We start from the raw sequence: 26861 nt of genomic DNA, 5'->3' as shown, positions 1-26861 counted from the left end.
TTCGAGGATATGTTAACACTTATATGCTTTCTGCTTGGGTTGGCTGTTATCGAGAGAACCCGAAAAGCTCCTAAAAGCAGAGTTTTATTAGGGGAAGAACTTTACCATTTTTTTACCTTTAACATTGAGTATATTAAATTATATTTTAATATTTTAATAGTGGAAGCAGTGCTTGCATTGCTTGTACTATATCTTCGCCACTGATTGAAATGATAATTTAAAAAACAAGGTTAAAACAAGGTTAGGTGCAATGCTCAGTGAAGCACCACCAATGCTGGTGTGTATTCTAAATGTTGTTTATTTCATGTTGATTGCTTTTTAAAATGTACATTAGTGTTCACAAAATATATTTATTAAAACTGGTGTCTTCAGGTGAGAATAAGAGTAGAGTATTTAAACATACACAATATCATAATTTTTCATTACCTTTTCATTATCTAGTTTACGTTCTTACTTAAATAAATACCCATGGTTTACATACATATAATAATCTAATAATGAAGATGAAACATTTCAAAAATAAACTTCCAATGCAGTTTTACTTATTCAATAATTATGTAAAAATAATCACACAGTGTGTAATTAACAAGGTGTATGGCATTTCAGCTTATTTTACTTGTTAAGAAACATGATATTATAATGGTAACTGATAAATTATATACATGATAAAAAGTGTGATTAGCTTGCTTGAAAGTACTGCTTTCACATTTACCTTCTTATTATTCTTTAGTTCATTATTATGGTTTCTAGTCCAGCCAAAATGTATGCTAGATTTGAGTTAAGAGTTTTTGCTGTAAGTCCACTTTATGCACAGATAGGCTAATTGGGACTGGGCCTACAGTTTAAAGTGGGATCCGAACCACTATGTGCCTCCACCGGGTATCGAACCTGGGACCCCTTGATTACAAGGCAACGACGCTACCTAAAGAGAAATGCAAACCACTATGTGTCTCCACCAGATATTGAACCAAGGATCCCTTGATTACAATGCCATTCCCACACCACCATCTGTGGGGCCCACACTAGTTCTGATTTATTCTTATCTGTACTATACAAACATTCATTAAAATGTTCTTAACACAGAGATTTCTACTGTTGGCACAATTGCAAATAACAAAAAATCAGTACATTGTAAATTAACAAAAATATGAAAAGTACATTTATCATTGGCAATTGCAAAAGTACATAGTTTTGAAGTTCAAAATGAAATCAGCGAATGACCAAGGAATATTTTGTATACCATTTGGCCCTAAGTTGGTAATCTCTCTATTCTTGGTAAGTTTTGCCTTTCTAGCAATTCTAGATCCTGAGTAAAACTTGTAACTGAAAGAGTAATATTTCCTTTCTAAAGCTATGCTTAATATGACTAAACGTCTAAAACTTAACATAAATCACAGCAGAGTGACTGTGGTAGGGAATTCACAGTAGAACCGATGCTTTATGTCACTTCGTTTTGTGTGCCACTTTTGGTAATTTGCGAAGAAGGGGAGGAGTGATGACATGATGAAATTGATGAATGGACACTCACAAACATACATGCCCAGGCTGGGATTTGAACCTGGGACCCCTGGCATCGTAGCACAACGTTCTTGAGAAACATCATCACTAGCGTGTAATATGTGGAGGAATTGTGACCTGCTTACAAAACTACTTTTGTACAAAGCTAACCTAACCTCCTGCTTCTCTATTCCCCTGTACTGCATCATGGGGGAGGGGAGGGGGGCCTTCACATCTTGAGTTTGACCTAGTGGAGGTGATGTGATCAACACCATGCTGTCATTACCCATAGGCACCCAATGTTAAGAGGCTGGATGAGCCCCAGAAGCGCTTTATGCAGGGTATAGTCAGAAAAATACCCATCCTGGAAAACAAACATGGTTCTTCCACATGACAGTCGGGCACCCTACCAACTGGACTATTGTTGCTCTGCCTAACCTAACCTCACTTCCCAATAAGGTAAACCATATATAATCTTTAACTACTCTCAGCCTCTTTAAACAGAGGATAATTTTCAATTAAAGATACATATTTCATAGTCATTGCAAAACTTGCACCAAAATTATTCTAAGCTTTCGTAATGATAACAACATTCACTGGTGGAAAGACATTTAAACTAAACACTTAGCATACTTCATCCGCATAAAATATTTCATTCTAACCCCCAAGGTCATGCTAAAAAAATATGTACATCTGCTGTTTGTGCACTCTGAAGTAAATTAGCAGACACACATTCATACATGTAGACCTGTACATGTACACAAGTCTAATGAGTAACTACATTCATGTAATAAATTATGCATATTTTGGGGTATGAGTTGTAACAGCCTTTCCCTTAAATATCTGTTGCATTCTTAAATAAGCATTTAATGTAATTATCACCCTTGTGACAAAACAGAAATACTCAAGCATGATTACTTTGTTGCACTGTCAAGAATATTGTGCTAATAAGCATCATACCTTTTAAAATAATCGTAACAATAATTAGATGCCATGAGGTTTTACCACAATCAGTTTGAGCACTTACATTGACCACAGCTACCATAAAGTACAATATATACACAACACTGAAGACATTTACAACTTCTTAAGAGTTGCAAACATTTCAATAATTCAAATTTCATTCATTGAATTATTTTCAGCACGTCTATTACTTCGTCAGGCATCAAAAGATCTATCTAAAAACACATACAGTTCTCCCTTTAAAATGACATAAAAAACTAAACTGATATACACGAATGTGACATCTGTACTTTCAAACCTGAACACAAAAAAAGCTCATCAAAGATGTATCTCGCTATCTACACTGAAATAAATACCAACTAACACTACGAAATTACTAAATGTTACCTTTTTAGTCGGACTAACTCTTGTGCTAGAAACAACATAGCGAAACTAGTTACCACAAATAAGCTCCCAGGTATTGATGCCAGAAGATTGTACCGTTCATCTGTAAACAATACAATTATTACGTTAATATCGATTCATATAAATTTGTATAAAACACAATACAAAGCATAAATTTATAAACAAGTCCAGAAATACAAGGGTCGTTCAAGGTTGACCGGGATTTTCATACGTAAAAAATCGATGAATAGCCGGATCATGATGAAACGTGCGGGTGACGTAATGTATTCCTTCGCGAGTAACTAGCACCCGGCATGACGTATTTCGCGCATGCGCAGCAGTTGCAGCGAACATGGCGGCAAGCAGTGTGTCTGTGGCTGTGGATCAGCGGTGTGTAATCAAATTTCTTGTGAAGGAGAAAGTGAAACCAGCTGAGATTTTCAGACGATTGCAAGCACAGTATGGTGAACAAACGATGTCGCGGACAAGAGTGTACGAATGTGTGAGCAGTTTCGCGAAGGACGGAAGCTGGTGACAAATGAAGCGCATGGACACATTCGCCCGACTGCAGTCACACCAGTGAATATCGCATGTGTTGAGCAAATGATTCTTGAGAACCGGCGAGTAACAGTGCGGGATATTGCTGCCGAGGTGAATATCAGTGTCGGGAGTATTGAGACAATCATTCACGACCACTTATGCTTCCGCAAAATCTGTGCAAGGTGGGTTCACCGCCAGCTGACATTCGATCAGAAGTGGACATGCAGGACGGTCTGTGAACAGCTTCTGAATCGGTTTCGAGCAGAAGGTGATGAATTGTTGCAATCCATCATCACGTGTGATGAAACATGGTTGCACAATTCAACCCCAGAGACCAAAAGACGCAGCATGGAGTGGCGGCGTAAAGGTTCCCCGCCCCCCAAGAAAAGCAAAACGCAGCCGTCCGCTGGAAAGATCATGGCAAGTGTCTTCTGGGACATGAAGGGCGTTATCCATGTGGATTTTCTGGACAAAGGGAGCACGATTAATGCCCAGTATTACTCCACATTGTTGAGTGGTGCTGTACGAAAGTCCATTCGCAAGAAAAGACCTGGGATGTTGTCTGGAAATGACATTCTTCTCCATGACAATGCCCGCCCTCACACGGGCAATGTGACAACAACAACTCTGGCCGACATGCGCTGGGAAGTTCTGCCCCATCCCCCCTACAGTCCAGATTTAGCCCCCAGTGATTATCATTTGTTTGCACCCCTTAAAGACCATCTGTGAGGGAAGAAATTCACGACAGACGAAGCACAGCGGAGCGATGTCCTCCAATGGCTACGACAACAACCAAGTTCTTTCTACGCCAAAGGAATTCGGGAGCTGCCAGAACGATGGCAACGGTGCCTCGGCGCGCACGGAGAATACTTTGAAAAACTGACATAGTTTGGTGTTTCTTCTGCTACCTATTTCCTCTGCAGAAATAAAAGTCCCGGTCAACCTTGAACGACCCTTGTACATCAACTCACCATTTTTGTAAATACGAGATGTAATAATACGTACGTAACTGTAAAATTTCCCTTTGAATGTTCTTGTAAATACAAAGGTAATTTGCCTAGATTTATTTATGAAATAAATTTCAAAACAAGCAGCATCTATTTCTAAGTAAAGGGTTCAAATGAATCACTCAAGGTTACAATACTATATGAACAAATGGTACTCTATAGGTATTGACCAATACAGACATATTGTTGTTTTTTTTTTTTGGTAAATTTATCAATACTTTTACCAATTTGATATTTCTATAACCTCTGATCTGCAAATGTCTACTATTTGATAAATTTAGCAGTATAATTCATATACTAAAGGTGGGGCAGATCAACCTGAATCAGCCACCTGTGCATGGAACTGGTGGCCTTTCACCATAATGAAGAGGTTGGAGGATCGACCACCTCTGCTGTCATCTGGGAGTGAGGCCAGCAGTCGGTAGGTGGGCCCTGGCCCTCACGGGCTGTTGCACGACAGGTTATTATTTTATTTTTATTTGGTTTATTTCGCTTTGCTTTTTCACCACTTTTGGCTAATTGTGAAGATGAGGATAAATGTTCATGAGAAAAATTGATGAAAGGACAATCACAAACGTACATGGTCATTGAAAGTCACACAGAGGAGTAAATTGACTGTTGAGTCTAGATATCAGAACCTCGTTCGTCTACAAACTGCTGTCCAGTGTGTACTTTGTGCAAGTGATGTTCACACTTGGGTCACCCCTTATTGTATCGGTAAAAATTACTATTTTATCCAATCCGATGTATCTATAAATAGCTTGCAATTTAGTGCAAAATTCTGCCATTTTGTCATTATTTTTGTTTATAAACATACTGATTCATATGCATTAATCTCGTACAATAGATGTGTAAATACACAAGTTTATTTTTCCAATCAAAACCCATTGTAACTGCCTAGTTACATATATTAATTAAGAAAAATATTGAACTAGTCATGTTCGTTGAGACATATTTGCAGTTTTATTTCAGATCAGTAAAATATTGGTTATTGGAAAATTTTATATCTGTACTTTATTGGTGCCAGCAAAATTTCATATTAGTACATCACATGCACATATTAGGAACATATATTTTAATGGTAATGCTATCCCTTGTGCACTACACACCATTAAGGAAAATAGGTGTGGCAGTAGGATTTGCTTGGTCTTCATGCTAATGGATGTTTGTTCTAAGTTCCCTTTATGCACACAGATAGGCTACCCAGGACCCCTTGATTACAATCTACAATGTTACCACTACCCTATCAAGGAGGCTCATCGATTATAGTGCAGATGGATGTGATCAGCTGCCTTTCACTTCCCAACTGTCCTTGCAATTCCACATAAACACTAAAAAAAATACCTGTTTACGAATTAGGTGCTTTATGATATATTTCTAATAAATCACTTTCATAGTTTTCAGCATTTCCTGTGTATCTGTATGGTACTACTAAGTCATCATCCAGCATAATGTTGACTCTTCTTAATATTGATTCAGATTATATTTTCGAGTTTGTGATGCCAACGTTATTAAAAAAATTAAGCCATGACAATAAAACTCAACCTTTGGATATCCTTGGAAGATAAGGAAAGTCTGTGATTCCATTAAGTACTCACCTACTATCGTTTGCATTACATCTTAGGATTTACCTAAATGCCTATGGCACTAGATGGAAAAAAAAAACTGGCTCGGAAATTCCAAATTCCTCATGTTCTAATCCAGATAATCACATAGGATCAAGCTTGTTACATTTCAGTTAGTAACAGTGTCATTATTTTCAGTCCAAGATGTAAGCTTCAGTAGCAAAAGAGTAATTAATGTTGCCATTAAATATTATTAATAATAATAATAATAAAGAAAGAAAACCAAGCAGCTACTGCATCAATTTTTCATTATACTTAGGTTACCATTCGTGTCTGCTTGCATTTACTCTCAGCTTTCATCTTTCTATATTGTACCTTGTATATTTAGACCTGCAATGGTCTAGTGGGTAGGGTGTTTGACTGGCATGCAGAAGACCCAGGTTTGATTTCCAGGTGGGTGATTTAAGTAGGGATTTTTTGTGCACGGAGAAGTTCTGGGGTTCATCCAACATCTAATAAACCTGGTGGCAACTTTACGGGAGGGGGAAGCCAATTGAAGCATGGCGCTGATCACATCACCTCATATGCCATCATTGCATGTTGCAATGTTAGGGTGTAGTTTTACCTTATCTTGTATATTTGATTATTCAGTAACAGTTTTCTGACATTTCCGGTAATGAGGATGAATAATAATTTAAGAAAAGAAGAAATAAAATACAATGGTCAGAATTCAACCTTGAAATTTTGGATAAAAGGTTGTGAATTAACCACTCAACACCACTCCATTAATAAAAACAAAGTAACATCAATTTCATTAAAGTATGCATACAATATGCAACATGATAATTGGAAGAAACATGTCTTGGTTTTAATTTTCTTTTTTAAATTTTAATTTTAAAAAAGCATGCTATATACTTCAACATTCACAAAACAAAATATTTAGGTCTTGCCTTGCCCATTTAACTTATTTTACTACAGTTATTAGGTGCTGGTTGCTTCAGGTTCAGTGTGTGTGACTCCCACCTTGAATTCCTGGGGGGGGGGGAGGAGGAATGCAGCATACACAATAATTGTTATAAGATAACAATGAAATACTTGGATGATTTTTAAAGAGAGGCTCTGAAACTAACTTCCTAACCTACTCGTGTATTATTTGCTCTCCCAATATTTATAAGAGGTATATTAAACATAGCAACCTAACCCAACAACAGACACCAAAAAAGTAGCTGAAAGTAAGTGATAAGCAACCATTTTGTCTAGGAAGAATGTCGAAATAGCGTGAAAAATGTAGGGGAAAGTTTGGTATACCAAAACCCTGAAAAAGTAACTGCATTTCTCAAAACTTGACTACGTTCTGCAACAGGTTATAAAAAGTACTACACATGCCAACAATTAGGAAAATACGATTTTAATGTTAAACTAAATGAATTTCATTCTACTTCCATTGAATCTAAATTATGAACTTCTGAGAAAATTCCACAAAACAGACATATTTGAGTATGTAGTAAATGATACAGTAAATTAGTAGTGGTTAGGTTGCTCTACTATATGCACTCCACTTCACTCTGTACAAATTATGTAAAAAGGTTAAGTAAGGGCCTACAAACTGGTCACAAAAACCAGTGTACTCACAAACTGTAGGTTACAGCAGAGTTTTCTATATGAATTCAAGCATATATTCTTGAGTTTGCCTACGCTCTACACTACTAAGCCAGGAGAACTGAACCTCTTCTAGACTGCGTGAGCATCTAATGAACACAAACAACAGAAATCAGTTCTAAGAAGAAGCTAAATGACTTATGGATTAAAATAAAAACAAAGTGCAATAAAACTAAATGTATGAAAACCAGTTTCAGTTTTCAAAACAGAAGATAAGCTAATTAAACATGCAGGCACATTTATAAATGCTATGGAAAACTTTTATTTACAAAAGTAATACATCGTAAATAAAATTAAAAAATAAATACCTGTTTCAGAAAGTACTTTTCTCGTGTGTTACAGTGGAAAGAGTACTATAAAAGTATACTACACTTCCATAATGCCTAAACCTAGAACACAATCATTGTCACTGAAGTGTTAAATTCACTTGCATTCTCTACTACGGAACTGAAATATTGTAGAAAGGTGGAAAAAATGGTCAAGGCAAGATTTTCTTAAAAATGTTTATTGCAGTTGTGGCTACAGGTTTGATTTTTCACATAAAAAAATGTTTTATTTTAGAACAGTATCAACCTTGAGGGAAAGAGACAACTGTGAGCAACTACTTACTGGAATTTACAAAATTGTAATTTTGTCTAAAATGTACACGATCCCCTACAACTCTTATCTTCTAGCACACTGTTCCGTGTCTTGCATTTGGCCTTATTTCTGTTGTATTGAATAACTTACAATGTGTTACTATGTGGCACAGTGTTCTGCAAACTTTTACTTATTACACAGTGAACGTAAATTAGTATTAACACACATAGCTCTGAAATGACAATTAATGCATTATTGCAGTTTTCGAGTACATATTTGTGTGAACTGGGTTTTTTGACCTTGACCGGAAACTCAAGAGACTCAGCTCTGTTGATGAAGAAATGTACTGTTGCTCTCTTGATGTTTTCCCCATGTTAATATTTGCCTGTGTTCAACAAATCAGGCACTAAGTATCACATTGAAAGTAGGAGTAGAAATACAGGTTGTCTCACTCGCTCTCGGCCCCAGATTTTCGCATATAGAAATCGAAGTAACGGTTGTAATGTAATAAAATTTGCTACGGACATACCTGGGATTGTGTGAAGCGTGGTGACATCAAAGAAAATGTTGGAAGTGATTGCCTTGAGCATCAAGGCATGCCTGCACACGTCTCTCCATGTTATGGAAGACTGCCATCAACACATCAGTATGTCCTTAGCAAATGTTATTAAATTACAACAATTACTTTGATATATATGTGAAAATCTGGGGCCGAGAGCAAGTGAGATACCCCGAAGTAGTAGAAATATGTATTTTCTTTTGTACAGTTGTTTTGGATTCATAAAATTTTAATAATTGAACTTTCGTCCAAAATAACAAATATCACTGAATACCAGTGTATGGTATGGGAATAATAATATCAATAACAACTTAATTGATTATGTGGTGAGTTAATTATACAGGGTGATTCTAAAGGTAGGGTACAAACGAAAACCACAGATACCTCCCATGAAATAGAGACGAAAGTGCCCTTTCAACTTTGCCGAGAGATGCCTCCGTGAGGAGCTAGACAAAGCCAAAAACGTGTGAAAATGAACTTCACACCGCTGTACAGCCAGTACCAGTGAAGATAGAAAGGCAGAACAAAAGAAGTTAAAAGGAACACCAAAGTCACCCATTCGAAAAACACCAGGCGGCAGATGCGCAACGCATGAGCATGGGGTTCCACAAAGGAAATAGGAGTGTCCCGCAAGACAAGTGAAGGGAAAGGGTAGCGATCGACAAAGGTAGGGATAAAAGAAGCAATGAAGCATGAAGTAACAATTGCACAGTGGGAAACAAAGACCATGACTGAAGCAGTGCAGTCGAGAAAAGTAGTGCGGGGTTGCAGAACCACGGGAGGACGACGTAGGACGAAGAAACACACCGAGAATGCAAGCAAAGTGGTCCGTGACACTCGACAGGCAACAGACGTGTACATGGTTCGGGGCAGAAATGGCAGACCATGGAGAGTCCCCAAACACAGTGGGGAGACACCGCAGAAAGAACAAAGCACAGTGCAACAAAAGAAAAAGAGGACCGGAATGGTACCTGCCAAGGAGACAACAAGTGCGGGATGAGTGATTCCCTGTAGCAGCACCGAGGGGATGTCACACAGAGGTCGTGCGCCAGTAGGACAAACACAGCAAAGACGGGCACAGGAGGTTATTGCCAATAAAAATGCACGTCCAGATAGGACCACGTACCCCGTACAGACGTTGTTACAAATGTCGTTATGGGGCCCAATCAGTCTCTTAGAAATTAAGCCTGAGGCACATCGCTGGCTAGGGAGGGGGCAAAAGGCTGCTGGAGTGTCTTACGGCACCAATGGACGAGGTCGGAAAGTGTCCAGCCTGATCACCAGGTCCACCGTCCCCAGACCTGACGCGGCTGCTTGCTTTCGAGCCCAACCCCAGCCAAACAACTCGAGCCCCTCCTCGGCCACAGCTTTCCACTCCAAAACCAACCGTGGAATTACACCACCGCAGCCGCACACTACCGCGTGGGTGTGAGACCGGGCCGAGCAAGGCTGGACAGACAAACTGCGTGGGACAGCCTTGTATTGAAGCTACATGGGGGTATGCATGTCTGTTCAACTGTTGGGTCACCCCACATTGGTGTACACAAGCACCACACTATCCGCTCGAGCAAGACGGAAGAAGTATGTGTTGTAGGTGAATGGGGCAAGAATGAAGGACGCTACATGTGTTCAACGATGACAAGCCCCCAGAGTACATGGCCCCACCTGGCGGAAGTGGTCAGGTAGTGAAGAGCACACGCATGGGTGGCTCGGGAACGTCAGCTGATTGTACCACAGCACCGTGCGGACGCGTGAGCTGCAGGCGTCTGTTCTGAGTAAACAGTACCAGATTGGAAGTGCAGCGTTAGGGAGCGTGTCAGTGAAAGAGACGATGCGGTGGTGGTGTGCTTGATGTACAACAGCTGAGTATGTTGTTTCGAAGCCGTTGTGACCAGTGTGTATGTGTGTGTGCCACCTGTGCACAGTATTCCATAATTGGTACAGTCCTCACCGTACCATGGAACGCTACACATTTGTAGAACTGAGGGACATGCATTTTGTCTACGGCCTTGCATATTGCAATGGTCGAGCAGCTGCATGCCTGTATCACGAACGGTATCCGGACAGGCAACACCCTGACAGCAGGTTGTTTTCGAAGGTGCACCGTACCCTTGGTGAATCGGGTGTGTTACGTGCAGGCCATCATGTCGGTCACCCAAGACATGTGCGCACCACGGCAGTCGAGGAGGACGTACTTGCTTGTGTGGACAACACACCATCCACTAGCACCCGTATCATTGCACGTCCAGTGGGAGTATCACAGTCGACAGCGTGGCGTGTCCTTCATGATGATCTGCTGTATCCCTATCATCCACAGCGAGTCCACACGTTGCTGGCTGGGGATTACCCACGACGTGTGGAATTCTGTCAACGACTGTTGCAGTTTTGTACCGACGATCCCTTGCACCATGTCCATGTGCTTTTCACGGACGAGGCATCATTCACCCGTGAGGGCATCTTCAATTGCCGAAACAGCCATGTGTGGAATTATGAAAATCCACATGCAGCAGTCGAGGTGCACCATCAGACCCATTTTGCAGTGAATATCTGGGCAGGTATCATCGATGAACAGATTATCGGTCCATACCTGCTGCCACCACATTTAAATGGCCCCCTCTATCGCACCTTTCTTGCATCAGTCCTTCCAGAGCTGCAAGAAGATGTACCCCTCAACGTGCGACATCGCATGTGGTTTCAATTGGATGGAGCACCTAAACATTTTGATGGCACAGTGTGAACCCTTTTGCACCGTACCTACCCACAGCGCTGGATCGGCAGAGCGGGCCCCGTCCCCTGGCCCACCCATTCGCCTGACCTCACACCAATGGATTTCTTCTTGTCGGGCCATGTGAAAACACTCGTCTAAGAGACCCTGGTGCCTGACCAGGAAACATTGGTAGCGCGGATACTTGCAGCATCGGCCGAGGTGTGTACAATGCAATGCCTGCATTGAATGTGGTGGTCGTCAATTTCAGCAACTTTTGTAACAACGTCAGTCCGGGGTACGACTACATACTATTCCTATCTGTAAGTGCACCTTTGCATGTCAATAAACCTCCTGTGCCTGTAGTTGCTGTTTGTCCAACTGGCGCACAATCTCTGTGCAACATCCCCTCGGTGCTGCTAGGGAGAATCCCTCGTCCCGCATTTGTTGTCTCCTTGGCAGGTACCATTCCCCATCCGGTCCCCTTTCTCTTTTGTTGCACCGTGCTTTGTTCTTGCTGCGGTGTCTCCCCACTGTGTTTGGGGACTCCCCATGCTCTGCACCGCCAGCACCGTCATTTCTGCCCCGAACCATGTATGCATCTGTTGCGTGTCGAGTGTCACAGACCACTTTGCTTGCATTCTCGGTGTGTTTCTTCATCCTCCTGTGGTTCTGCAACCCCGCACTACTTTTCTCGACTGCACTGCTTCAGTCATGGTCTTTGTTTCCCACTGTGCAATTGTTACTTCATGCTTCATTGCTTCTTTTGTCCCTACCGTTGTCGATCACTACCCTTTCCATTCATTTGTCTTGCGGGACACTCCTATTTCCTTTGTGGAACCCCATGAGCATGCGTTGCGCAGCTGCCGCCTGGTGTTTTTCAGATATGCGACTTTGGTGTTCCTTTTAACTTCTTTTGTTCCGCCTTTCTATCTTCACTGGCACTGGCTGAACAGCGGTGTGAAGTTATTTTCACACGTTTTCGGCGTTGTCTAGCTCCTCACGGAGGCATCTCTCGGCAAAGTGGAAGGGGCACTTTCGTTATTTCATGGGAGGTATCTGTGGTTTTCGTTTATACCCTACCTTTAGAATCACCCTGTATTTCTAACACCATATTTATATCAATACTGTCGGTAACGTATGTTTCTGAGGGGATTAATATTTTCATGAGCCATGTTGCATCACTCACTGGTCTGCTGTTAGGAGAAGAGTAAAATGTTATGTCTAGTAAATCTGCTATAGTATACACCTACAAAATTATTTCATCGTCCTGACGGAACATGTAGTTCCAATTTTCTTCTTTCCAATTTTCAAAACTCTTTTGTACATATTCATTACTTGGTACGGTCGATGGCAAAACTAACAGTAGGTAAACAGTTCATCACTATATTCATTTATCTTGTTTTCCGTACTGTGAGGGTAATGAATCAAATGAAAATAACAATAAGCAGAGAGCATACGCTTCACTACCATCATAATGATATCCCTTAAAATATCACAGGATGCAGAATAAAAGAATTAATAGAAATGAACTATTTGGCTACTGTTACCTTAGCCATCCCTACCAATTTCATTAGGTACCTCTTAAAATTGTCGTACCACCTTCATCTTGGGTTTCCTACATGTATCTTACAAGCAGATCACTTGTGTTTTGGTTGGTGTAGTTGGGTGATATCCTTACAAATGGGTCATTGTACTTTGTTCACATTGTGAGTTGACAGTTGTTTGTAAAAACAATTTTCTGGATATCAATTTACTCGTGTAAAATGAATTTTGAAATTAAATATCTTGTATAAGCTTATTGTGAACAGGAAAATGAAAGAGAGAGAGAGAGAGAGAGAGAGAGAGAGAGAGAGAGAGAGAGAGAGAGAGAGAGAGAGAGAGAGAGAGAGAGAGAGAGAGAGAGAGAGAGAGAGGGAGGGAGGGAGGGAGGGAGGGAGAGGGTGGGAGAGAGAGGGAGGGGGTGGAGAGATTTTCTCATCTACTATCACTAAGTAAGATTTTCAACAACAGTACTGTATTGCATCAATGGTAGACTCTCTTAATATCAATACACCAATTTGGTGAAACTCCTGATTTGTGTGATTCATTTATTTCCACACCGTCTGATACGGTTAAAAAAAAGCTTTATGGATAAGTTATGATAGGAAAGAAACTGTAACTTTTGGATCACACTGTACTTATATCACAACAATGTTACATTCTTGTTCTATTAATAGAGGCACATATTTTTGGTAAATAAAAAAGCAAAATTTCGGTACAAAAACAGAGTCGATTTCGGGTTCAAAAGCGGTAAATAAAATAAAATTTCGGTGTTATAGCGGTGAATAATCACATCAAAAGTGCTATATAAGATGAAATTTTGGTTTTAAAATTGTGAATATAATCCTAAATTTGATTTAAAAACTGCACTTATTACACAAAATAAACTTATCCCTTCTAATAGCACATTTATGTAGTTACCAGAGTATTAAATTTATTCCTGTGTAAAGGGGTCCATTTTTGCTTCTCAAATATTTACAGCAGAATTAATCAATTTTCCGTAAATTGCATAACTCACAGGATACTTCAGAAAGTGTAGTGTCGGTATATAAACGGTAAATTTCGTGTTGAAGAGTCTATTTCGCATTTTGCAGTTCATTTTGCATCATTTCGTGACAAAACAGGGTAGGAAAATGCACCTCACACCTTTCAGAAACATGAAAAATGAACATTACAGCATGTTATTTCATATTTCGTCAAAAACGAAATTTGCATACCTCTATCTATTAATATAATTCATTATCTTGTGCATCAAAGATTTACAAAACAAATGTTTGAAATATAAGATGAAAATGTAAGAATGAAAAGTAATTCTCAATTATTGTGCCACCATGCAAAAAAATAATCTATTATATCAAACATGATTTGTGTTAGCACCGGACTGAACAAAACTAGAAAGGAAAATCCTTGCATTCATATATTATTATTGGAGTTAATAGTTTCGATAATTAAAGCCAGTACGTGTATTAGTAAATTTAAAAATTACTTCACCCCAATCGTTTTATCTAGCAATTCCTAATCAAAGATAAAACTGCTAATATTTGAAATGTGACTGCTTTCTGATTCCAACATACTGATCTGTAAACCACTTTTATCATATATGGTCAGATAGAAAGGCACAGAAGGAAGAAAAAAGTTCATTTATTTATACTGAAAAACATACTGGCTGGTGTAGCAAGCTCTTCCTTATTCATTACATGAAATCCACTGCATATTTAATTAAAATAAACTTTATTTTCATACAAAAGTGAGTACAACTTAGAAACATACAAAAGAATTTAGGTTTTAAAATGATACTGTCTTCAGTAACAAAGCACGGCACCGTTAGCGTTTTAGTCTTTAACAGTCAACACAATTCTTTACAACAATAGAGCCTTTGCTTGTTTCATATTTCATGTTTCAAGCAGAACTGGTTGTCAATATATAAATTTGAAACAACTGTGTCAAAACTGACCCATAACAACAAGTGGATTAGGAGTATGAACATGTCTTCAAAACGTCATAACAAACAAAACAAAAGGTACATCTTCAATCTAGTCAAGCTGTATTCAGACAGTAACATTCTGTAACGTAACAAACATGAAACATTGGTACTTATTTTCACTCTTGTTCACTTTACAAAGATATATATCTATGCATATACTGTATATATGTATATATATAACATTAATTAAATTCATCTGAAACATTTAATAATACCTCGAGTTCATGCCAGGACTAAACTCTTGTCTCGGGAATCGGTGTATCAAGGCTGTACATACAGGTAGAGAAGGAGAGTGGGTGGAGCCAAACAGTAGACACTGTTCCAAACAGCTGGTAGCTGCTGCCGCATTTTCCACTCCACGCACTCGCTTCACCTCTTGCATGCTCAATGGTTGAACCCCTTTGAGTCACTACTTGCGCAGAGAACTTGTTTTTTGTTCTCTTCCTCCAGAGATTCCAGGGACAAAGCATAAGTAAATTCTTTCTTCACCTCATATCGCAAACAGTATTTATGAAAATTACATACAGGGTATTTCAGAAATAATTGACAGGTTACAAAAATGTATTGCAAGTAAACGAGAAACGCAAACCGTTTGTGCATGTATGTTTTGTTAAGCATAGAGTTCATATCCCTGCCTCTAGGCAACACTCAAATCACCCACATCACTTGCAGTGTTTTGTGCAATGTTTTGGTCACCAAGATCACCGGACCTTACGCCGTTTGACTTCTTTTTGTGGGGTTTCATTAAAGACAGGGTATACGTCTCATCGATGCCGCATGATATCTCAGCCCTACGAAAGTATATCGTCGCAGTGATAAGACACTATCGACAGGCCCATGTTGATGCGAGTGTGGCAAGAACTAGACTATCGTATTGATTTGTGCTGTGTCACCCGCAGTGCACACATTGAACATTTCTAGGTGTACAAAAAAACTGTTTGAGTTCCTCGTTCGTTCTGGACCGGTTCTATTAATGTAACTTGAATACTTTACTTGCAATAATTTTTTGTAACCCCTCAATTATTTATGAAACACCCGGTATTTCTGAATACAATGATTAGAAATACTTACCTCTTAATAATTACTTGGTCAATGTGAATAATATGCACAGAATACAATAACACAATTCATAACATATTAATCATAACAAAAAATATGTAAATGCATATATAATTTCAGATAAAAACATTACCTTGAACTTATACAAAAAAGGAAAAAGTATATATATAAAAATATTTGTAAATCAACACAATGGAATGTTTACATTCCACAAAATATTTCAAGTAAACATGCCAATAAAATATGGAAAATGTATCAAGGAAAAAATGATAACATGCATGTTGGTACCATACAGGGTACTACTGGGAATACTAATGTAATACAACAGGATTTCATTTCTGGCAAAGGTTTACGTCATGAGATACAATCTTGATCTTATAAATTGCAATACTAAGCTTGTGTTTTACAGACAATGCAACACAAAAACTGGTTGGGTCAAGGAAGTACTGCAGAACAATATATTCAAACATGAAGCGTGCAAAAATAGTATAATAAAAGTTTAAAGGTAAAAATATTTCTTTGTTTTATAACTTGGTACCTGTCATAGAATCTGATTTCAAAGGAACTTCCCAATCCAGACTCCGTTCAACAGCCATCTTCCACTTTGAGTATCTCATGTCTCTTTCTGTAATACGGAAGTAAAAAGGATTGAATTAGATATGAACCTGACGATATAACTTAATGAGAAGTGCATGAAAATTATACTATCGCAATGTGGTTAGTCTCCCTACTCGGAGCTCTATGGAGCCAGTCCAAAGCATCGTGTTGTGGTGGAACTTGCTAAAGAGGCTACACAGACTCATTTTCAGCATAATAAAACTTGTGTGCATAATATGGATTCTGAAAACACATGGAATATATACAGGCATTTTACATACTTTGTTATTTGGACTATGAAATTTTCCAGGATGGGTGATTTTTTCTGCTCATGGCTCAACAAAATATAACAAAAGTTGAAACAGCTTTACACATTGTGTTGTCTGTTATCATATAGATGCATCTTCATTCCAGTTTGTAACTACAGGTTACTCAATAACTATTGTATGATATTACAGAATTGTGTCCTCAACTAGAATTGACATCACATCACACTAACCATTTTTCTACTTTAACACGTGCATTTTAATGTCCAACTGCTCAAATATGCACATTAACTGCAAAGGCTCAACATTATTGACTAGTTTAACTTGCATTCTCACCAAGAAGTAAAAACAGAATCAGTTACCGTATTGCCCCAAAAATAAGCCGCAAGGGAGGAAAAGAAAAAAAGACAATCAGAGATATTGAGGGAAGAAAAATTACCGGTAGCAATTCTGTTCTATGTATAATACTTGAAAAACACTCAATAGAAATTCCCTTCAACACATTTCCATTACTTATTAGGCGCAGTAGTTTAGTTTACCTCACTGTTCACTTCACCACTCTCACAGTTTTCTTCACAGCTGTATCATTGAAAAAAATAAGCACCATTTTTAAACAGCATACAATGTGATTAAATGTCGTACAAAAAAGGTTACGAATATAAGCTACACCTAACTTTTCACGGTTGAAATTTGGATAAAAAGTGGGACTTATTTTTGGACCAATACAGTATTTGTATGAGGATTTCTTGAGTTCTGCAAAAAATCCTGAAGCCTTTGAGTTTAAAAACCATTAGTTATCATACTGTGCTTCTGGCTCTATTCAATAACTTGCAGTGTAGACATTTACTCAAGATCAAAAATGTGTGCTGTACCGCACAACTGAAAACAGAAATATTATACTCACCATCTTCTAGGATTGAAGGAAGGAATGTATCGTTTGTGACAAATTGAGCCTCTTCAGTCTCCAGCTTCCAAACGCTGATGCCCTCCGCACTACCAGCAGCCATTGCTGCTCCAAGGGAGGTGATTTCAGTCATGGTTGGACGGACTGAGAGTGGGGGAAAAAAAGTAATTCTGTTACACATACATTCTCAGCCACAATTATATATATATTCAAGATTTTCGCTAACTTTGTAGCATAATCGGTGTGAGGAGAAAGACGGAACCGGAAGTTGGGACCCTGCAGAGTTGCCAGGTCTCCATTGAAGAAGAAGCAGTGCGTAGAATGAAAAAACACTGTTTCGTCTGGGATGAGGTGGGTTAAGGTAGGGACGTTACTCGTTGGCCTTGTTCAGGCCAGGTGGTGTGGTTGCACTCATGGCCAATATATAGGCCCTCTCCCATCTTTTGCAAACAGAGGTGTTGGCTGGTTGGGGTAGGAGATGGATAATTGCTACCCGGAAGCAGTAGTTGAAACTGATGTTGTGGTTGGTGTGGATGGCGACAGTGAAGTCCAGGTTGTGGGTGGAGGAGCGGTGGTTATTGATGCGGAGGTTGAGGGCAGTCGATGTTTCCCCCAGGTAAAAATCATCACAGATGTTGCAGGTGAGGATGTAGATTAGGTTTGAGGCGTGGCAGGTCCCCTTGGGATGGAGGGTAAATTTGTCAGTGGCCGTGTGCACCTGGAGGATGTGAGAGGTAAAGAGGATGGGGCAGGTCTTGTACCTGGAGTGGTTGCATTTATGGGCAGGGGGGTGTTGGATGTGTGGTGAAGGAGTGTTGTGGACCAGGATGTTTTGGAGGTTGGGCGGGGGGGCATTTGAAAACCACTCTGGGCTTGTCGGGAAATATGTTTTTGGTATCAGGATCACTGTGGAGAATTGGGAGACGAGAGTGTAGTGTGTGCCTGATTTTGTTGAGGTGGGGATGATATTGGGTGATGAGTACAGGTGGGTTGGTGGCAGCAGGTTTCTTGGTGGTAGGTTGTGTGATTTTTACCTGGGGGAAACATCTACTGCCCTCAATCTCCGCATCAATAACCACCGCTCCTCCACTCACAACCTGGACTTCACTGTCGCCGTCCACACCAACCACCACAACATCCCTTTCAACGGCTGCTTCCGGGTAGCGATCATCCATCTCCTACCCCAACCAGCCAACACCTCTGTTCACAAAAGATGGGAGAGGGCCTATATATTGGCCATGAGTGCAACCACTCCACCTTGCCTGAACAGGGCCAACCAGTAATGTCCCTACCTTAACTCACCTCACCCCTCCGTCCCTCCCCATCCATTCTGCCCACTCACAGTTTCCGACGAGCCTGGTGAAGAAACAGTGTTTTCGTTCTACGCACCGCTTCTTCTTCGATGGGGACCTGGCAACTCTGAAGGGCCCCAACTTCCGGTTCCGTCTCTTTCTCCTCACACCGATGATGCTACGAAGTTAGCGAAATTTTTGAATTTTTCTACTGTCCGGTGAGTGTTTCCTTTTACCTTCTTTGATTTTTATATATATACAGGAAAAGGATGAGAAAAGGTGCCAGAAGAGCGGATAATCACAAATAAAGGAGGAGACAGTAAACACTTGCCACATTAAAGGAAAAAGTTTGATATTTCGAGGCCTCGGCCACATTTTCAACGGAGAAGAAAGCGGTTCACAGAATGACTAAGAGTAGGAGCACAGAATACTAACTGTAGCGTTGGTACAATGTTGCCAGAGAAAGATGATAGGAAACAAATATAAGGTACTTTCACCAGTGTTTACTGCATAGGGTGGGTGGTTTTGGGGAAGAAGGGAATAGGTTATTGGTTGGCTAGGTTACGTACCTCTCACAACCGCACCAAACAACCCAAAACCAATCCCCCTGCTTTGATCACCGAATACCACAACACCACCCCCACATTACGAAAATCAGACATACCCTCCACTCCCTCCTCCCCATTCTGCACAGTGACCCTGACACCAGGGACATCTTTCAGGATAAACCTAGGGTAATCTTCCCTCACCCCCCCCCCCAACTTCAAGAACATCTTGGTCCAAAACACTCCCACCCCTTCCACACCACTCCCCCCAGCTCACAGGTGCAACAAACCCAGGTGCAAGATCTGCCCCATACTCATCACCTCCCCCACCCTCCTGATCCCTCCAGCTGCAGGTGAGTTCACCCTTCACCCCAAGGGCACCCCTACTCATCCAACCTGATTTACACCCTCATCTACACCAAATCTGAGGCAACTTCTACTTGGGCGAAACCTCCACCCCCTTGAATCTAAGAATCAATAACCACCATTCCTCCACCCAAAACTCTGATTTCACAGTTGCCATCCACACCAACTTCAATAACTGTTTTCATTTTTGCCATAATCCATCTTTTACCCCCCCCACTCAGACATGTCTTTCCGCAGGCGATGGAAAAGGGCCTATATATCAAGCATGCAAGCCACTATACCCCCCCCCCCCCCGAACTTAAACCTACCCAACCAATAACCTATTCCCTTCTTCCCCGAAACCACCCACCTTATATTTGTTTCCTATAGTCTTTCTCTGGCAACATTGTACCAACACCACAGCTAGTATTCTGTGCTCCTACTCTTCGTCATTCTGTAAACCGCTTTCTTCTCTGTTGAAAATGTGGCCAAGGCCACGAAATATCAAACTTTTTCCTTTAATGTGGTAAGTGTTTACTGTCTCCTTCTTTATTTGTGTATATATATATATGCTGTTCATTATCAGACGAATTTATCCATGAGTTCCAAAAAACTGCAGGACAAATATATATCATGGGTCAAAAGTCACAATCGGATACTATTTGTAGTGCATGAATGTATTATTCACAAGCAGCATAAAAAGTTGTTGAAATGTTTATCTACCTCACATATGTTGTATGGTAATTTCTCTGTTTTCCAACCAAAGTCAGTCAATCCCAATAGTGTGGTTGAGTCAGGTTATTTAAAATAATTGTTTTCCCATAATATTATATCAATATCCGGTCGTGACTTTTGACCCACCCTATACATTTTGAAAAATGAAAAGTATGTCATGAAGGTACAGTCCCAACCATAGAGGAGGAAATGTAATGAATACCACCCTCTCCATGGTTCCCACTGATCAGAAGCTGAGTGAGCCAAACACACACTTCATGCATGAACACAGTCAGAAATTTCCATCCAAGATCAGTCATCCAGGAAATATAATCTGGATCCATCATGCGGCAGTCATATGCCCTATTGACTGGACCATTGTGGTCCCTAAAGCATACTCTGCAGGTCATTTGTACAAAAAAAACAACAGAGTAGTCAAAAAGACTACTATAATTTCACAAGCACTTAAAAGGAATCTACATTCTACACATCATAACACAACTAGCTACATAATTCCATCTAAGAAATGCATGCAAAAACAAAACTTCAGTCTCTCCTAACTAACCCAAATCAAGAAAAAAAAATTTCAAGCATTTACATGGTTAAAATTTTGAAATCGAACCTCTTTTCTTGATTGTGTATTGAAATGCAAAACAGTATTTCTCAGTTCGATTGTGAATATTTTCAAAGTTCTTCATTTCTATTGTGGCCGCGGTAGCTCAGTCGGTAACGCGTCTGACTACCATGCTAAAGGTCCCGGGTTCGATCCCCAGCCGGTTCAAATCCGGGAACTTTTCTAACGTTGAAAGCGGCTCCGGTGCCCACCCAGCGTCGAATAACATGGGTACCTGGGGGAAACCCTGGGGGGTAAAGGCAGTCAGGGGCACGGTGCTGATCACATCACCCCCACTCACGACCAGATCAAGAAAGTGTGGGGCGTTACCCCCACACCCCCTATATGCCTTCATGGCATGGTGCTAAGCACAGGGGAACACTTTACCTTTTTTTTCATTTCTATTGAGGACAAATAAATGATGGTGTGCAAGTATTGCATGTATATGGTTGAGTGTAAGAAAAGGCCTTGTACGGCCTTAACTCCACCATTTAAAATAATACGCTAATAAATAAATAAATAAATGTACTACATATGCAAGTATTTTTTTGAAATTATTTATTTATTGATTGATTTAGTTAATTTTACTTTGCTTTTCTGCTGCTTTTGGCTAATTGTGAAGATGATGATGAATGATTGTATGATGAAATGGATGAAAGAACAAACAAAAATAGACAGTATTGGCCATATGTTCAGGCACAAGAGCCTCATTTGCCTGCAAGCAGGTACCAGGTAGAAATAATAAGAAATTATATATAAATTTAATAACATATAATTTATCCATCCCCATCAGGGGTAAGGTGTTACTTTCAATTTCATGTATGTTGGGAGGGAGATAATCAGAAGTTAACAAACACAATTTTTAACTAAAAGCAAATATTCAATAATAAGGATGTTGAAAAAAAAGAAAGAAAAGAGAGACTTGAAGAAAAATAAATATAATCACAACTAACTGAAAACATTTTTACCAACGGGAATTCCCACTAGGTCAGCCTGTAGCTGCATGAGTACTTCATTATTGGTCATTCCCCCATCCACCTGGAGTTTGCTCAGTGTAATCCCACTGTCCTTCTTCATGGCCTCCAAAATGTCACGTGTCTGGAAACAGATTGCCTCTAGAGCAGCCCGGGCTATGTGAGCTTTCGAGGAATACTGAGTAAGACCACACACAACCCTGAAAAGACACACAATTGAAACTGAAACATTGTAAAACAAAAATCCAATTCCATTACTCCAATACTACATTGTCAAATGTCATGTATATGAGCCTGAAATGCTCCTACCTTGACAAACATCAATAGTTTCATATTTCATTTGTGTAAAGTGTTTCATAAATTTCCCAATATAGGACTCTTTTGGTATTGAGTACCTGAAGAAAGCTGACATCACAAAGATGTCTTCAGAGATCATGTACAATAAGTCGTGCATATTTCGACGAAAAAACGAAATTTGAAAAAACATATTGTAGTGTTAATTTTTCATGTTTTTGAAAGGTGTCAGATGCATTTTGTGACCATGTTTTGTCACGAAATAATGCGAAATGAACCGCAAAAAGCGAAATTAACTCTTAAACACGAAATTTAGGGTTTATTCACCGACGTGGCACATTCTGAGGTCTGAATTATCCTGAGAGTTATGCAATTCCCGGAAAGTTGATTAATTCTGCTGTTAATATTGGAGAAACAAAAATTGACTCCTTTACACAGAAATAAACTTAATACTCGGATAACTACATAAATGGGATATTAGAAGTGAAATGTTAATTCTGTGGAATAAGTGTAGTTTTTAAATCAAATTTAGGATTATATTCACAATTTTAAAACCAAAATGTATTTTTATACACCACTTTTGATCCAATTTTTCACCGCTATAACACCGATATTTTATTTTATTTACCGCTTTTGAACCGCTCAGTTTTTATACCAAAATTTTGCTTTTTTATTTACCAAAAATATGTGCCTCTAACAATAAGTCACCCACTTTTGGTTCCTCTAGATAACAGTCAACACTATTTTAGGTTGCAGTTGACTTCCTATCAAACGCAATGGGACTCATGATGGGAAAGGCATATTCGTATTGTTGCGTTTAAGTAGTGTACACTAAGCTTGAGTTTGCACCAGTTAGCAGGGTCTCAGTATACCTTAGCTGTGTTAGGGGTTAGGTTCCTTTCTAATTTGATTTGATTTTTGTTAACTAGTGTTGCTTTTTTGTCACTCTTGGATAATAGTGATGATGAGGTTGAGAAATACTATGATGAAATTGATGAAGGCGCACTCACAAATAAGACTCATGCTGAGGCTGGGACCCTGGTGTGTCAGCATGTTGTGCTTATTACTCTGCCACGGAGGTAAGCACCTCCTTCATTTGAACATTCAGTCTTTAAAATTAAAACAGTCTTCTTTAAACATAGTGATATAAGAGAGTCAAATTTAGAATTGCGTTTGCTTTTGTTCTAAGTCAGGGTCAAATATTAAGTTTCCTTGGTATCTGCGAAATGTGATTCCTTTATCTTATTGTAAAAATTGTTTATATAAAATGAGGATTATTTAATGCTTAAAAAATGAATGCAGTTTAAAACCTTTCTGGGCAATTATGTAAATAAACCTCTTCAATGTTTGAAATCTGTCTGTGTGTTAATGCAATTCCCTCGTAGTGACCTGGGCCCAGTCGAAAACTATGGTTAAAAGGACATTATCTTTCCTGTGCCTGATGCATACTAACAAGTTTTGAATTAAAGCTCTGGTAAACACCACTTTTGAAAGAGGAACAAAGGGTGCCTCTTTGTCACAACTTTTCACTGTGACTGTTATGCAGGGTTACACAATGTAATATTCTTTGCAGTGGCCGGCCCCCATGGAGTGGTAAGCAACATCATGCTATGACACCAGCGGTCCCAGGTTCGAATCCCACCTGGGCATGGATTTTTTGTCCCCTAAATCAATTTTATCATGTCATCACTCATTACCATCTTTGCAAATTAGCCAAAAGTGGCACAAAAAGCGAAGTAAAATAAAGCAAATCAATGAATCTCTGCAGCGATCCATAATACATCTCCCATGTGTGCCACGCCATACAGTAATAACTGGATCATTGTTGTCAAATGATACATGAAGTGACAAAATTCCCATCATTCCACACTTACCCACGAGCATCTTTCTTCCAGTAAGGAGCGTAAAGCCCTGAGAAAGCAGGTACAAAGTAGACACCTCCAGTGGTCTTCACACTGTTGGCCAGGGTTTCCATATCGGAAACATCATTGAGTATGCCCAGATTATCTCGCAACCAACTCACTGCAGCACCAGCAACAGCTATGGAACCTTCAAGTGCATATATAACAGGGGTCTTCTTCCCTAATTGGTACGCAACAGTTGTAAGTAGACCATGAGTAGATTGAACAATCTGAAAAATGCCATTGATGTGAAAAGAAATCTGTGTCAATAAATATATACGAGGGTCATCCAGAAAATAAAGACAGTTTGGTTATACAAAATGAAAAACACAATATTTATTGGAAAAAAACAATTCTGTTACATACCTGAAGCTTCCTTCACTTCTCTACATAATCACCTCCTATATTTAAACATTTGTCGTATCTGGGCACGAGCTTCAGAATTCCCATGTTATACTCTTCTGCCGCCAGTTCATTAAGCCCGGTGGTCACTGCATTAAAACAAAAGACTACTCGCACAATTCCGGCACGCAGCTCACTCCTCTTTCTCTTTTCAGGGTCAACTGGCTTCCGTAACAGCTGTGCTCATAATGCTGTGAGTGGAGGTTGCAAGAAGTCGTCCTTGTGCAGTTGGAGTGGTCAAAATGAACTGCGTGATGGAAAATCCCACAGACTGTGACGTAAGGAGTGTTATTCGATTTCTGAACGCTCAAAAGGTGAAACCAGCAGAAATTTAGCGGCAACTGAAAGCAGTGTATGGTGATAATGTAATGAACGAAAGAAATGTGAGAAAATGGTGTGAAATGTTCAACAATGGATGAACAAATGTGCCTGAAGACTGCAGCGAACAACAGAATCTTGCAAGACATGCGCGTAACTCTCGACGAATTGCACATTGTGTTTCCAGACATTTCTCGTTCTTTGCTTGGTGAAATTGTGTCGCAACATCTCGGCTACAACAAAATTTGGGCACAATGGGTTCTGCGGCAGTGGAAATGATGAAGAGTTGGAGAATGCAGTGACCACCTGGCTTAATGAACTGGCGGCAGAAGAGTATAACATGGGAATTCTGAAGCTCGTGCCCAGATATGACAAATGTTTAAATGTAGGAGGTGATTATGTAGAGAAGTTAAGGAAGCATCAGGTATGTAACAGAATTTGTTTTTCCAATAATATTGTGTTTTTCATTTTGTATATTATTTTTTGGATGACCCTCCTACATAAGGGTTGTTTGAGTGGAACATAGACAGAGCAAACTGTCAACACTGCAAATATCTGACAGGGTGGCTAGCTGGATGGTGCGCTGCATGCATTTGTATATGTGTTAACAGCACAGAACGTTGTCAGTCTCTGTGAAACGTCACGTCTGCTGAGTAGAGGAGGTGATTTCGCTACAGATACGTCCAAGCAGGCACAGCATGCCAAGAACGAACGCCTGTGCAAATAAGATGTTGCATCAAGTGAAACCTTTCGTCAAACATAAATAGGGTAGTACTGTGTTTCAAGGGTGATGGGTTAGCATGGTGGATCTCACACAACCTGGTCAGATGCAGGAAACAATTGAAGCTGTGGGAAAACCACTGTACAACCCAGTAGCGAAGCGTGACATTTTATGTAGTCATCGCAAGATATGCCAAACGTCACGGTCGATCTTTCAACGGAGGGGAGGGGGAAGGCCCAAAATTTGTTTGCGATAAACGCCAAGGTCACTGCCAATTCAATGTAAAAGCTCATACCACATACCTTACGACTACAAAAGACACATAAATCTATCCGATACGACGAGAATTATTAAATATGATGGAAACTGAAATGCAAACACCTCAATTGTCACGCTTAAAGGTAAGAAGAACCTTCATGGTTTGCCGTCAATTGTTTTGATAATGAAAAGCATATTCATATCGTTCAATGTATGCTTTTCCTCTTAACAAGTGGAAATAGCAGATATTCGAGTGGTGTGCCCAGGATTTTCGAAGAGGGGGAGGGGTTACGTGTACTTTTTAGTAGTCATTCCTGAAGTCCTCATTTTGCCATCTTTTCCTGCCTTTTCTTTCTTCTTTTTTTTCCAAGAGTATTGAGCCTAAGCATAATTATGACTCTCACCCCCTCCCCCCCTTGAGCACGCCACTGGACACTCGGAAGAATCTTGATGACTCCAGACAAACATGGAGATGGGGGCTGAAAAAAGGGTGTTATGACCCAGACCTTCAAGAGTGGGGGAAAGTATACAGGTCATTGGACCTGTCTGCCTGTTCGGAAGCGTTCGGTTGTTCTCGGCACCAGCAGAGACCAGGGAGATTCGCACCATTCTGCGATGAGCTGGGCCGACTAACACCATTACCTTCAATAGGAAACTTGGCAGGATGGTTCGGCA

At 39.9% G+C, this 26861-nt stretch overlaps 1 protein-coding gene across 4 annotated transcripts in view; it reads right to left on the bottom strand.

The window, feature by feature from the left end:
- Positions 1 to 193: 193 nt before the first annotated feature.
- LOC145978837 (glycerol kinase 3-like) overlaps positions 194 to 26861 on the bottom strand; it is a 68837-nt gene continuing 42169 nt past the window's right edge. For 2 of the 4 annotated variants that reach the window (XM_083111717.1, XM_083111716.1), the window contains exons 8-12: positions 24461 to 24717; positions 22272 to 22492; positions 17810 to 17953; positions 16581 to 16667; positions 194 to 2947 (exon numbers count right to left, since the gene is read on the bottom strand). In XM_083111717.1, coding sequence (XP_082967843.1) covers positions 2844 to 2947; positions 16581 to 16667; positions 17810 to 17953; positions 22272 to 22492; positions 24461 to 24717 — 813 coding nt within the window. In that variant the 3' untranslated portion in view covers positions 194 to 2843. Of the gene's footprint in view, positions 2948 to 14719; positions 15063 to 16580; positions 16668 to 17809; positions 17954 to 22271; positions 22493 to 24460; positions 24718 to 26861 lie in introns of those variants that run through there. The other 2 variants (XM_083111718.1, XM_083111719.1) reach the window with 2 other exon arrangements.

The sequence above is a fragment of the Lepisma saccharinum genome, chromosome 25 (assembly GCF_977018435.1).
Source record: "Lepisma saccharinum chromosome 25, izLepSacc3.1, whole genome shotgun sequence".
Classification (NCBI taxonomy): Eukaryota; Metazoa; Arthropoda; class Insecta; order Zygentoma; family Lepismatidae; genus Lepisma; species Lepisma saccharinum.
Note: the sequence above shows the minus strand (reverse complement) of the source record. Positions and strands in the feature narration are given on the sequence as shown.